This window comes from Puma concolor, chromosome B1 (genome assembly GCF_028749965.1).
Source record: "Puma concolor isolate L17-30 chromosome B1, mPumCon1.1.hap2, whole genome shotgun sequence".
NCBI classification, from domain to species: domain Eukaryota; kingdom Metazoa; phylum Chordata; class Mammalia; order Carnivora; family Felidae; genus Puma; species Puma concolor.
Window position 1 is genome coordinate 103,661,734 of NC_141670.1, and position 14,500 is coordinate 103,676,233.

Below are 14,500 nucleotides of genomic sequence, written 5' to 3' on the forward strand. Positions count from 1 at the left end.
GACATTTTTAAACAATGTGCCTCTCTCTTTTTCCTTATTAAAGGGAGCTGGGACAGATGATCATACCCTCATCAGAGTCGTGGTGTCCAGGAGCGAGATTGATTTGTTTAACATTAGGAAGGAGTTCCGGAAGAATTTTGCCACCTCTCTTTATTCCATGATTAAGGTAGTAGAATCTTTCTTTAAATTATGTTCAGAAATCCAGAGCAGACCAATAGATAGCAGGTAAGACATGGATGAGAGAACCCAGTTCTTGCTTAAAGTGTACAGTTTTAGTCGTGCGATTAGAGCTATGACTTATGAAACTTGGCATAATGTTTTCTAAAGTCCCGATGATGGCTCCTAAGTGAAAGATTGGCTCTTGGTAAGGCTTGAGGCTTGTGGTGAGCCTAGCAGCATTATTTAGTAGTGGTGACAGATGACTCAACAAACCCAACCCCTGCCCCTGATGATGAGGTGTTTGTTCTTTCTCTCTTTTATCAGTTCCAGCTGTCTTTATTAGTTCCTCCTTCCTCCCGTATCAGACTTTCCTTTCTTTATTGTCTGTTATCAGCTTGTCTGTGGTATTGGTTCATAGTTCAGGAAAGAACCAACCAGGTTATATCAGAAATAAGTAAAGAGCTTGGGTATTACTATCATTTTTGTCTCTTTAAAAGCAAGGGAGACTGTGACCTAAATTTAAAGTTGGCTTAAGGCCTTTTGACTTTCTTTCCTTTCTCTCTTTTCACTCTCTCTTCTTTCTTTCTTTTAATAAAGGGGAAAGTGGGCCATATGCAAAGCAGGATCTCAACTGAGCAAGCTTTGAACTTTGTGTGTGTGTGTGTGTGTGTGTGTATGGTGTGGATGGGTTGAAGGACACTGGAGAGTTCTTGCATGCACTCTGAGCTTGAAAGATTATCCTACATATCTGTATATGAGATAAGCAGAGGTAAAGCTTATCCTGCTCCTCTGTCTTTGAAGCAAAGACATAACAGCCACACAGTCCCAGGATTGCCTCCCTTAGCCAGACACATAGTATATGATAGAAACTTAGAGGTTTAGAAACCTTGATTTTAGTATCATTGTAAAATCTTCCTTGTTCTCTGTATTACTAACTGGAGAAGAGCGTACTTCATTGTCTTAGAGCTGTGCCTTTAAGGGGTGCAATTAGAAATTAAACATATGTTACATTGGTAGGAAACTCCTGGTATAACATTCCTGATGTGAAAGTCACATACACAGAGATTATCCACTTGAGAGAAAAGTCACATGAATAAAACTTTTTGCCAGACATTTAGTTTTTTATTTTCTGAGACTTCTGTGACTCACAGAGCTTAACGGAGTACATTTGGGTTTCAGGGTGATACGTCTGGGGACTATAAGAAAGCCCTCTTGCTGCTGTGTGGGGGAGAAGATGACTGAGGTACCAGCTGGAAAGAGATTCCTGTGCCGTGCCTGCCACCGCCGCCATGACCTTCCTTCACATCTCGCTGCACTTTCTGTATGCTGGTGCTTGACACATTGCCTTATTCATACTAGTATGCTAATGACCAAAACATACATGTTGCAGAGGAAAAATAGTGGTGCTTCTTTCTGATATTCAGTTAAGATCCTTCTCTTTGTTTATTATAGTACTGAAGTGTACTTATGTTACTAAAGTCTAAAGTCTGTGTCATTTATACTTTCTTTTAAAAGATGAGACTGCTTTTAGCCTTTTTAAAAAACTTCATTTATATTAAATTGATAACCGTATTTCCTTAATCGGAACTCTAGCCTTGAAATTATGAACTCCTGGAAGTGTTACTAATCAAGTTTGCTACTAAATTAAACCTGGTTTAGTTCAAAAGATTGCATTCAAAAGATTAATGAAAAATAAACATTTCCTTCCTCCTGAATTATCTGTATGTGTTCAGAAAAATTTTTTAAAAATCATTTTTATTTGAGTATGGTTGGTACAATGTTACATTAGTTTCAGGTGTACAACATGGTGATTCAGCAACTCTACAGGTCATGCTGTGCTCACCACACATGTAGCTACTACTGTTAGCATAGAATGCTATTACAAAACCAATGATTATATTCCCTATGCTGTGCCTTTTATTCCTATGACTTCTTCATTCCATCACTGGAAGTCTGTATCTCCCTCTCCCCTTCACCCATTTTGCCCATCCCTTTGTCCTTCTCCTTTCTGGTAACCATCAGTTTGTTTTCTGTACTTAAGGTCTGGTGCTGCTTTTTGTTTCTTTGTGTATTCATTTGTTTTTTAGATTCCACATATGAGTGAAATGATATGGTATTTGTCTTTCTCTCTCTGACTTGTTTCACTGAGCATAATACCATCAGCAATGATATCTTTTTCCAAGCTAGTCATTGGCAATGGTGTCACCTGACAGCTGAATTTGCAGTTGACTTTTGGGTGATAAACGTGAATTGCAGCTGCATCCCTCTGCATGTGGAACGAGAGAGAGGTTAAGGGGTCTCTGATTGATTTATAGCATATATAGCATCAATTAAGGTGATGCTTAGGATGCTAGTTGCTTAGTAGAAAAGCTATTTTAAAACAGCCTAAAAATTAAAATAAAATAAAACAACCTAAAAATTCAGAGCATACTTTTCTCTTTCCTATTATTAACTTGTTTTTCCTATTTTCATCTGCTACCTTCTTTGAGATAAAAAAGCAGGCAACATCTGTTAGAAAGAAGCAGTTTCTTTCTTTCTTATAATATTTACCTTTCAGTTTTCTGCTTTCAAACTGCTTCTTGAATTGGTGTCAGTTTCCTTTTTTGCACTGACACCCTTAGGTAAGCATTTTTTTAAAGCATGTGATTGCTAATAATAAGACATTTTTATAAGTGGACTGCTCTCCCTTTGAAAATTTTTAAGTAGTAATTTGTTCTTGTTACAACCTTGGCTGCTAATCAGAATAACCATGGGGCCTTAAAAATTATATGTACATATAACATTGCTTTTTTTTTTCCATAAGCAATTCTGATGCAGAGCCAAGTTGAGAATCAATTGCCTACATATTTTTTTCCAGTTTTATTTGGATATAATTGACATGCATCACTGTGTAAGTTTGAAGTATACAGCATAATGAGTTGACTTACATATATATTGCAAAAGGATTACCATAATACATTTAGTTAACATCCATCATCTCATATAAATTAAAAAAAAGTTTTCTCCTTGATGATAATTCTTAGGATCTCTTAACTTTCAAATATGTGAGATCACACAGTGTTAAGTGTTGTACATTATATCCCCAGTACTTACATATCTTATAACTAGAAATGTGTACCTTTTGACCACTTTCACCCAATTACCCCGTTCCCCATTCCCCACCTCTGGTAACCACAAATCTGATCTCTTTTTCCATAACTTTGTTTTTTTGTTGTCATTTTTTGGATTCCACATGTCACAGAAGTCATAGAGTATTTATCTTTTCTCTGACTTATTTCACTTAGCATAATGTCTTCAAGTTTCATTTATGTTGTCACCGATGACAAGATTTCCTTCTTTTCTATGGCTGAATAATAGTGTGCTGTCTATATATATCACATTTTCTTTATCCATTCATCCACTGATGGAAATTAGGTTGCTTCCGTGTCTTCACAATTTGTCAATAATTCTGCAATGAATATGGACTTGTCTCTCAAATCTTTGTAATTGTTCAAGCAGCCTACTTTTATTCTTAGTGGTTCCCAGGAGTTGAAGGTGCACCAAGACCATTTAGGGTCCTAAAGGGTGGTGGGGGTGAATCTCAGTCATTACCTAGATTCAGGCTAATTGGAATCCAGATTCTCAGGCAGAAGCTTTTAAAGCATGTAAAAATCCCCTTTTTAGGGGAAGACTGAGAGATGGGCATTTCGGTTTGCTTTCTCTACGCTGAGTCCTAGGGTGACGGCCAGTTAAGAACTGTTTCTTAGTTTGGTACACTCTCACTGAACTGGTGAACAGAGGCCTCCAGGCCTCCAGAGCCAGGCTATCAAGGGATGTGTCCTCTGGCAGTAGTCACAAAAGCCGGTGCACCATACATCTACACAAACTCCTTTCTTGGACACCAGGAACATGGAGTGGGGCAAGGGAGGGAATGAAGATGGCACCTGCCAGCCTCCCTGGTTTGTGGAGAGAATTTTAGTCAGCCTCTAGGTGTATTTTTGATTAGAATCCTACCCCTTATGGGGCGCCTGTGTGGCTCAGCCAGTTAAGTGGCTCAGGTCATGATCTCACCGCTCATGAGTTCGAGCCCTGCACGGGGCCCAGCATCGGGCGCTGTGCTGACAGCTCGGAGCCTGGAGCCTGCTTGGGATTCTGTGTCTCCCTCTCTCTCTGCCCCTCCCCTGCTCATATTCTGTTTCTCTGTCTCTCAAAAATGAATTTAAAAAAAAAAAAAAAAAAGAGAGAATCCTACTTGTTAGGCCCCAGCTATGAAGATAAGCTAATAGGCTTCTTTCACAGAAAGACTGGGCACTATTCACTCTGCTGTCTCTGTGCTATGCCCTGGGGTGGGTGGCTGGGTAAGAACTACTTCACCATTTGTAACAGCCCTTCAGCCATGAGCACAAGCCATGCCGACTACTAGAACCAGGTAATTGTGAGGTGTCCCCTGGGTGGCAGCTGTAAAAATCAGACGAGTGCACAAGCTCCCATCCAGGAGTCCCAGTGAACCACAGCAAGGCAGGGGAGCTGCAATAATAGTGCCCACTGGCCTCTGTCACTGGAGAGCACTTCAGCAGGCCCCTAGGTGTGTGTTAAACCAGAAGCCTGCCCCTCAGGCTGAAGCTCCAAGACAGGCAAATAGGCTTCTTTAACAAAAAGCCTGGGGGTGTGTTTCGGTCTAGTGTCTCTGCGTTTGGGTGTGGTCGCCAGTTGTGCACCATCGCTCCCTTTGTCCCAGTCTCCTGGGACCCACGAATACAAGCCCTGCTGGTCCCTAGAGCCAGGTGACCAAAGGGTGTCTCCTGGGTGGCAGCCTTAAAAGCAGGCACCAGACTGTGTGCAACTCCTCTCTGAGGGACACTGACGATCTGGGTCACACAAGGGGAGAATGAGAAGACTGGTCTTTGGAGAGGATTACAGTCAGCCTTTAGGATGTGTGTTCATTTGCAAACCTGCTCCTCATGTTACAGAACCAGGCTGGAATGCTGCCAGAAAAACCTAGCGGCACTCGGAGATCTTGGTGGATCAGAGATTTATTTAACACCAGTGGGCTCAGAGGAGACTGTTTCTCCAAAGGTCTGAGTGCCGAGTGCAAGTGGGGAGGGTAATTTATAGTCGTCAGCTTCCATATCTGTGGGGGTTTTTGTGCACACAGCAAACAAAGGAAGAAGAACCCGGAGGAGGGGTCTCTACACTAGAGACTAGAGTCTGTTTTAGCCTTGTCGGCCATCTTTGGCATACTTTATTCACTTCTCCAACATTCCCCCTTTGATGCCTTTTAAAAAAACTTTTAGAAGGCATCACCTTTCAGTTTTACAGGTTGGTACTCTCGGAAGGCTAACATACATGCAGTAGTTTGGTGAGCAACACCAAAGTGTTTTCAATAAAACATACCAGGGCATTTAGTATACAGGGGCTGATGGATACAAGTAAAATTATGGAGAGGAGGGGCCCTGCCAGGGCAGGAAGCCAGGATGCCCAATCTGTGAGATCCCATCCTTTCCATTGATTGATACTTTCCTGTTGTCTACGTTGAATTCTTTCCTTGGGTTCCTTAACCGTAGTTGTAACTATTCCTGACTGGTTTACGAAATAGCAACATTCCTCCCTCAGAAAGATGCAAGTCCCTCCTTTTTCTGAAGTGAGGAGATAGAGGGACTTGCCTATTTTGGAGGGTCACTGCCGCCCTCCAAAGAGAGTTTATTTGGCTTTGTAAGGTTACCAGAGAATCTGCCACCCATTCCATGTCTTCATTTATCTCTTGAGATAGTCTGTGGTATAGTCCTACAGATGAACCTATGCCTCCTATTGCGGTTTCTATTCCTGTTGCAATTCCTGCTACTATCAGAACGGGTAGCAGGACTGTCTGTTTAGCCTGGGACTTGGGGCTAAAGGCTGTTAGGAGCTGATCTACAGTGTATACGGGTATCTCTGGAGTTAGGAAGTTGGAATAACATATCTGAGTCCAGTTGGCCTCTAAGCATTGGTAGGCTGAATTAGAACACAGATAGAACACCCCAGGGATTGAACACAGGGTTGCATTCCTCTTTAAGGTTATATTTCTTCTGCATAGAGAGGTACTGTTCATACCTTCAGGGACTGTACAGACTAGATTGTCGGCATTTGTGAGAAAGATACCAGTGGCCAGGGGTCCAATTAAGACAGAGGTGTTGGTTTTGAGATTTTCAGGAGCTTCCCAGGTCAAAGGGATGGGAATGCCTAAGTAAGACCTCTGGCTGAGGGGCAAGCACATCCAGCAGGTTTGGGTGTGATTATCTATTTTATGGAGGACTTATAGAGTAGTGTTGGCCCAATGCTGGAATGGGGAATTGGTAAGCATCTGGTTGACGGCTGAAAGGTTCAAACCTTGGTAGGCTGCCGGGGGAGTGGTCACTTTTATGGCTTGTATTACCCTATCCTGGGTGTCTTTTATAACTTCTTGAAGGGCCCTGTCTTTCACTCCTCCCCCGTCTGAGATCCCCCATTGAGGAAGGTAAGTGTAGCAAGCTTGCTTCCCTCTCTGGAGGCCCTTGTTGTGATATGGGTTCCTGACATTTTGGGTTATCGCTATGGTCCAATACTTAGTCCTTGGGGCACCGGGTGACTGACAGAGAGTGGGTGTTTTTCCCTTGAAGCAATCTTTGTGGAGGGAGGTGAAGGCACTGAACACCCTTGACCCCATTATTGTCATATAACAATCCTGGGGGCAAAGTAGGTAAGCGGCAGTTGTAAGGGTGAGAGAAGTTATCATAATATACAGGAAATACTTAATAATCCTCTCATCCAGAGGAGGTATGTAAGACCCAGTATGCATCTTTTGTCCCACGTCTAGCTTGTTGGTGTAGTCTCTATCAGCCCAAACAGTAAGAAGTAAGATTAGGGCTATTACACCAGTAAGGGGCAAGGGCTGGCAGAGCTGCATCCAAACTCCTGGGCTAGGTTCATGCATTGATTCCGCAAGCTTCTGCCGTGCCCAGGCCAGCCAGCTTCCGGGGTGTGGCTGGAGCAGGGCTGGAGGTCTCAGGGGCCAGTTTCCCTTTTGAGGGTCAGTTTAAGCAGGTTGACTAGATCTGGATCACTTTGCCAGGTTGTAGGTTCTTCTGAGTTGGCCTTCTTAACTCTGGAGCGATGGACCCATGGGATGATACCTGTAGGAGTATCACGTGTACAGCCTGTAGGCTGTAGGAATTGTTAAAATAACAGTATGAGGCCCTGTCCACTGTGGTCTAAGAGGTTACCTCTTCCAATCTTTAACCCACACAGAGTCTCCTGGCTGAAAGGGGTGAACAGGGGTCCCTAAGGAAATTGGGGCCCTCTCTATGGTGTATCTCTGTAACTTATTTAGGACTGCCCCCAAGGTCTGGAGCTGTTCTCTTATTCCCTTGTCTCCAAGCTGGTGTAGGTCTCCTGGGAGTTTTCCTAAACATGGAGGGGGGTCACCCATATAATAACTCAAAAGGGGAGAATCTCAGTGCCCCAGGCATGCATCGGACACGCAGGAGGGCCAGCGGTGGTAAATCTGGCCATGGGAGATTAGTCTCTTGGTGGAATTTAGCCAGGGTTTCCTTGAGGGTGCTATTCATCTGCTCTACTTTCCCTGAGCTCTGGGGTCGGTAAGCAGTGTGTAGTTTCCAGGTAATGTTGAGGGACTTTGTCAGGGTTTGTATAATGTCTGCCACAAATGCAGGTCCGTTATCACTGTGTATGGTTAAAGATAGACCAAACCAAGGCACAATCTCCCGTAGAAGGGCTTTGGCCATCTCGTGACTTTGTTCTGTTCTGGTTGGGAATGTTTTGACCCATCCCGAATATGTGCAGATTATTACAAGAAGGTATCTGAACCCTTTATTTGGTTGCATGTCAGTGAAGTCCACATCTAAGTCTTTGAAAGGGGCAGCCCCCATCTTTTGTGTGCCAGGCGGGGGCTGTGGGGCAGACCAAGCATTGTTTTTGGCACACATTACACATTATTCACTGACAGCTCAGCATAATGCCGGCAGCTGGCTGATACAGTAGTTCTTTTTGAGGAGGGCTTCTAGTGCAGTTTTCCCTAGGTGCGTGAGTTGGTGATATTCCTTCACTATGTGTTTTCCCATAGATGACGGGACAAAGATGTGTCCATTTGGCATGACCCACCATCCCTTTTTGCTTAGTGTGCCCCCTTCTGTTGAGGCCCAACTTCTTTCTTCGTTTATGTACGGGGAGGGGAGTCTTCCCTCTGGGGCGCAAGAGTCATAGTAGGTAGGAGCTTTGCCTGGGTCACCACAGGTGGCCGTTCTGGCTGTTTTGTCAGCCAGGTGATTTCCTTGAGTTATGGGGTCGTCTCCTTTCTGATGTCCCTTACAGTGTAGGATAGCTACCTTGTCTGGCAGCCATACAGCCTCAAGAAGCTTTAGTATTTCTTCCTTGTTTTTGATAGTTTTCCCTGCAGCAGTAAGGAAGCCTCTTTCTTTATAGATGGCCCTGTGTACACGCACAGTAACAAAGGCATACCAGGAATCATTGTAGATGTTAACTTGTTTACCTTTGCTAAGGATGAGGACTCGGGTTAAGGCGTACAGTTCAGCTCATTGTGCCGACCATCTTTCTGGCAAGGCCTTGGCTTCCAGAATTTTGGTGGTTGTGGTTACCGCATATCCTGCTCTTTGACTGCCCTCTTGTAAATAGCTGCTCCCATTGCTGAACAGGGGGATCTCCGGGCTTGTTATAGGCTAGTCTTGGAGGTCTGGGCGGCTGGTGTAGACTTCATCCACTACTTCAGAACAGTCGTGGTCGGGTTCTCCCTCCTCCATGGGAAGGAAGGTGGCCGGGTTTAGTGTTCTTACTGTTTTGAGAGTGACCCTTGGGTTTTCATAGAGAAGGCCTTGGTATTGTGTCAGCTGAGAATTGGAGAGGAAACGATATCCTTGGGTGCTCATGAGGGACATGACTGTATGTGAGACCTTAACATTAAGCATTTGTCCCAGTGTGAGTTTGTCTGCCTCCTTGATGAGCAGGACTGTGGCTGCCAGCGCTCTGAGGCACAGTGGCCGTCCTTTAGTCACAGGATCAAGTTTTTTTTTGACGGGTAGGCCATTGGCCATTGCCAAGGCCCCATGCTCTGAGTGAGCACTCCAAGGGCTATTTTGTCCTTTTAATGTAAGAAGAAGTTAAAGGGCCTTTCTATGTCAGGCAAACCCAGGGCTGGGGCTCATCCCAGAGCCAACTTTATTTCTGTGAAAGCGGCCCTTGCCTCTGCAGTCCATGCGAGGGGCTCCTGGTCTGGACTTGCTATGGCTGAGAATCTGGGAACCCAAATGCTACAGAACCCTGCAGCCCCTAAAAATTCACGCAAGCCTTGTTTTGTTTGGGGCTGAGGCAGTGTGGTGATAACTTTCTTCCTTTCTGGTCCTAGTTGTCTTTTTCCTTTTGTGAGGAGGAAGCCTAAGTATCGGACCTGCTGCTGACAAATCTGTGCCTTCTTCCAAGAGGTCCGATACCCCGAGTAGGACAGGAGCTGCAGGAGGGCCTTGGTACTTTTCATACAGTCTTCTTGGGTGTTGCTGGCAAGGAGAAGGTCATCTACATATTGGAGGAGGACACACCCTGTGGTTTCCCTTGGAAAGTCGGTGAGGTCTGCAGCTAGTGCTTCCCCAAAAAGAGTGGGTGAGTTCCTGAAACCTTGGGGAAGTCATGTCCAGGTCAGCTGCATCTGGAGCCTGTAACAGGCTCAGCCCATTCAAAGACAAACAATGGTTGACTTTGAGGAGCCAGGTGGAGGCAGAACAAAGCATCCTTTAGGTCGAGGCATGTAAACCATCTGGCTGACCCTGGTATTTGGCTGAGGAAAGCATACAGGTTTGGAACCACTGGGTGTAAGGAAACAGTCACTTTGTTAATGGCCCTCAAATCCTGTACTGGTCAGTTCCTCCTCCTGGTTTCTTGACTGGCAAGAGCGGGGTATTCCAAGCCCATTGGCACTCAATTAGAATACCTGCTTCTCTGAGCTTGGTCAGGTGCTCTTGTATACCCATTCTAGCCTCGAGTGGAAGGGGGTACTGCCTTTGTCTCTGAGTTTGGGCTCCAGGGATCAGGTCAACAATGATATGGGGGCCCGACTCCAAGCTAGTCCAGGTGGGTTATCTTCAGCCCATACAGAGGGGAATGTAAACCTGAATTCTGAATCCCAGGGTAAACCTTGGGTGCAGAATAGTCTCCATTCTTCTTCTTGGCAGGGTAATCGCCAAGACCAGGGTTTCCTTCTGCCTTGGGTTTAATTGGAAGTGTGTCCAGTGGGTTCAAAAGTTACCTGGGCCCCAAGTTTGGAGAGCAGATCCTGGCCCAGGAGAGGAATCGGGCAGTCAGGTAAGTAGAGAAACTCATGCCGGACCTTGTGACCCCCAAGTTCACATTGTTGAGCCTGACATAAGGGCTGCTGCATCGCCTGTGTCCCAGTAGCCCCAAGTATGGTTGCCGTCTTTTGGCTTAAGGGCACCACCAGGGAAGTAACAATGGAGTATTCAGCCCCAGTGTCAACCATGAAAATTATTGTTCGGCCCCCTACCTTCATTTCAACCGTGGGCTCATGGGGGCCAAGAGAGAAAAAGCCCAGTCTCCCTCAGTCTGATTGTACCCTGGCCAGACCAACGAGGTTCTCGCCTCAAGGTTCCTCCTGATATCGGCTGGGTTTTGAGGGCCCCTTCTGATTCAGGCATTCATTCTTCCAGTCCTTCTCTTTGCAGCATGCACATTGGTCCCTTGCTAAGGAGGCTCTGGGTTTCCCCCTTTTGGTGGTTGGGACCTTCCCATCTTAGCGGCATCTGTTTGTTTTAGTGCTGCTGCGAGAAGGGTGGCCTTCTTTTTTAGTCTTCTCTCTGCTTCTCTTTTGGCTATGACTTCTCTGTTCATGAAAACTTTATTGGTGACCTCTATCAGCTGAGCGATATTCATCCCGTCAAAGCCCTCCAACTTCTGGTTTTCTTCTGATATCTGGGGCAGCCTGTGCCACAAAAGAGGTATTTACCATCTGTTGACTTTCTAGTGCCTCGGGGTCAAATGGGGTGTATACGCGGTATGCTTCACATAATCTTTCATAGTAGTCTCCGGAAGACTGCCCAGGGTGCTGTGCTGTGTGACTGACGATATTTTAGTCATGTTCATGGGCTTTTTGGCTCCAGCTTGGACTTCCTGAAGGAGGGCTTCCTGGTATCATCGGATGTGGGCCTGTCCTTCTTCTGTGGTGAAATCCCATGTTGGGCGTTCTTCAGGTGCAGCAGCTCGAACCCAGACAGCAGGGTCATTAATCCCCAGAGGTAAGTGATCTTTTAGGTACTGTTGTGTTTCTCTCATTCTTCTTCTTTCTTCTCTCTTAAACACAGTGTGGAGTAACTGTTGACAATCTTCCCAAGTCGGTCAGTGGGTCTGGAAGAGGGACTCCATCAAGTTGACCATTGCTTGTGGCTTTTCAGAGTATGATAGAGTGCTGTGTTTCCAATTGAAGAGGTCAGTTGTAGAGAAAGGTTGATAATACATCATGGAATGGCTGGGCTGGACTGTTCTGTCCTCATTCTATCTTTCAGGCTCTCTTTTCTCCCTTGCAGGCATTTGGAGAGTGTTAGGTCTGGGTCTGGGGCGCACTCTGGCTGCTGGCCCCTGTGGGGGAGGATTCTCTGGGTCCGAGAGGGGTGGGGAGATGGGCGGCACCGAATTCAGAGGCAGGGGCTCAGGCTGGGCTGCAGCCTGGGCAGAGAGACAGATGGGGGAGGAGTTTCAAGCTCAGGGGGAGCAGGGAGGGAGGTTGGCAAGTCATAAGGAGGTGGAAAGACAATATCTTCCTTTGCATCTCCTTTAAATTTAGAGGAGTGGTGGGTCGCTTCTTTGGCTCCCTGGGTGAGCCTCCAGATAAAGTGGCTAAAACCTTTGCCTGGCTCTGTTTGCCAACGATGAATCATACCCAAGGTGGGGGATTTCGGGAAATTTCAAGCCAGGAGTTGATGTATGGAAATTGATCAGAGTGGCCTGGGTTCCCAGTGACTATTAGCCAAACCTGCTGCACTATTTGAGAATCTAATGTCCCTTCTGGGGGCCATCCTACATTGAATATGGGCCATTCTAGGTCACAAAAGTTCCTTAACTTCTTGGGTGTCATTTTCATCCTGTAATTGCCTGAAAATCCCTTTTTAAAATTTTTGAGAATGACCTCTAAAATCGTAGGTTTACTCTGTTTTTATCCCATTATTAATTTCTTTCTTGTGTTTGGTGTCACAAAGACAGACAAGGGGAGGGTATCCCCTTGGATGAGAAGACTAATCAGATACTCCTCCGGTTGCGTTCCCAAGGGAAACTTTAGGTGAGGTTTGGCTGTAGCAGACTCAGCTTTGTGACTTGCATTCGGAATCTGATCTCGTACTGCCCTAGACCTTATAGTCTCACCACGACACAAGAGAGCCCATTCAGACTCCATAGACTTTTGGGGACTTTAAGGGTGCCTGTCCGTGGAGCCACAAACTCGAACTCGACTGGCAAGCCTGGCCAAGCCACACATTCATACACACACACACACACACACACACACACACACACACATACGCACACACACACACACACACCCCAGAGTCTTCCCTTCTGCAAAATTTTCTACCTGTGAGACCTATTAAGTCCTCCAGGAATTGATCAGGTCCCCTTCTACCCTTTTGGTTGGACCTGACTTCTTTGGGGCCCCGGCCTTACCGGTTCCGACGTCGGGTCCAGGTCCTCACCTACCAGGTCTCTTTGAGTCCGGCAGGAACAATGGAGCAGAGCTGGCCCAAGGCAATTGAGAAGGAGACTGCCGACATTCAGGCAGGGCGTGCCTTCACCCTTGCGATCCCTCTCTCCATCACCACCTTGCCGTTCTCCCAAACCGGTGGCAACAATGGGCCAGCACGGTTGGGTTTCCCTGTCAGGGAACCAAGTACCTTACGGAACCAGTCTGGAACACTGGCGGAAAAACCAAGCGGCACTTGGAGATCTTGGTGGATCAGAGATTTATTTAACACTGGTGGGCTCAGAGGAGACTGTTTCTCCAAAGTTCTGAGTGCCGAATGCAAGTGGGGAGGGTAACTTATAGTCGTCAGCTTCCATATCTGTGGGGGTTTTTGTGCACACAGCAAACATAGGAAGAAGAACCCGGAGGAGGGTTCTCTACCCTAGAGACCAGAGTCTGTTTTAGCCTCATCGGCCATCTTTTGGCGTACTTTATTCACATCTCCAACACTCAGGCTGAAGCTGTGATGATAAGCTAATAGGCCTCTTCAGCAGATTCTAGGCTCCCCAGTCTGTTGCCTCTCTACTGTACCCTGGGGGTGGTCCCCAGTAAGAATTCCTTCTGTGTTGATTATAGACCTTGAGGACCTGTGAGCATAAGCCCTGCTATCCACCAGAGCTAGGTGAACTAAGGGTGTCCCCTGGGTGACAAAGCAAAAATCGGGGCTCCACGCGAGTGTACAAGTGACTTTCTGGGATTACTGGTGACCTGGAGTGAGGCAGAAGGAGAGCATAGACCTCCATATTTGGAGATTACTTCCGTAGTTCCCTAGGTGTGTGTTCAGTTAGATCCCTGCCCCTCCATGCCAATGCTTTAAGATCAACAAATAGGCCTCTTTCACAGAAAGTCTGGGTGCCTTTCCATTGGCTGCCTCCACTCTGGGCCCTGGAATGGGTGAGTCCACATGAGCCCTTGAAGAAGTGTTTCTCAGTTCGCTGTAGCCTTGTGGGTCTTGGGGATGCAACCCTGTTGGCTTTCACAGCTAGACATCCTGGGGTCACATCTCTCAAGCACAGGTCTTAAAAGTTGGGGTGTCAAATGTGGGGTTCAAATCCTTTACTGGGGCTCAAATCTAGGGAGCAGTGCTGAAGGTTTGTTTGATGTTGAGATTGTTTTTTGGAGGAAATTGTTCCATACATAGTTGTAGATTGGTGTGTCTGTGGAAGGAGGTGAGTTTTCTTCTTTTTTCTATTGATAAGGTGAATTATATCCATTGATTTTCCAATGTTAAGCAATCTCGCATTCTCAGGATAAATTCCACTTTGCTATGATGTATTATCATTTAAAAATATTGCTGGGCTTGTTTTGCTAATATGTTTTTGAAAAATTTTTTCTGTATTCACGGGGCAACTGGCTTGCAGTTTTGATTTTTGAAATGTTTTTGTCCAGTTTTGGTATCAGAGTAATGCTAACCTCATAAGATGAGTTGGGAAGTGTTCGTGTCTGTTCTGAATTGTGTAAGAGTTTGTGTAGAATTGGCATAAAAATTTTATATGTTTGGTAGATTTTCCAGTGAAGTCATTTGGGTCTTGGTTTTTTTTGGAAGTTTTAAACTGAAAGATCAAATATATATAATTT

At 45.6% G+C, this 14,500-nt stretch overlaps 1 protein-coding gene across 1 annotated transcript in view; it reads left to right on the plus strand.

The window, feature by feature from the left end:
- Positions 1 to 1,874, plus strand: part of ANXA5 (annexin A5) — a 30,108-nt gene extending 28,234 nt beyond the window's left edge. Inside the window, exons 12-13 of the mRNA XM_025921711.2 lie at positions 44 to 166; positions 1,339 to 1,874. Coding sequence (XP_025777496.1) covers positions 44 to 166; positions 1,339 to 1,401 — 186 coding nt within the window. The 3' untranslated portion in view covers positions 1,402 to 1,874. The remainder of the gene's footprint in view (positions 1 to 43; positions 167 to 1,338) is intronic.
- The last annotated feature ends 12,626 nt before the right edge of the window (positions 1,875 to 14,500 follow it).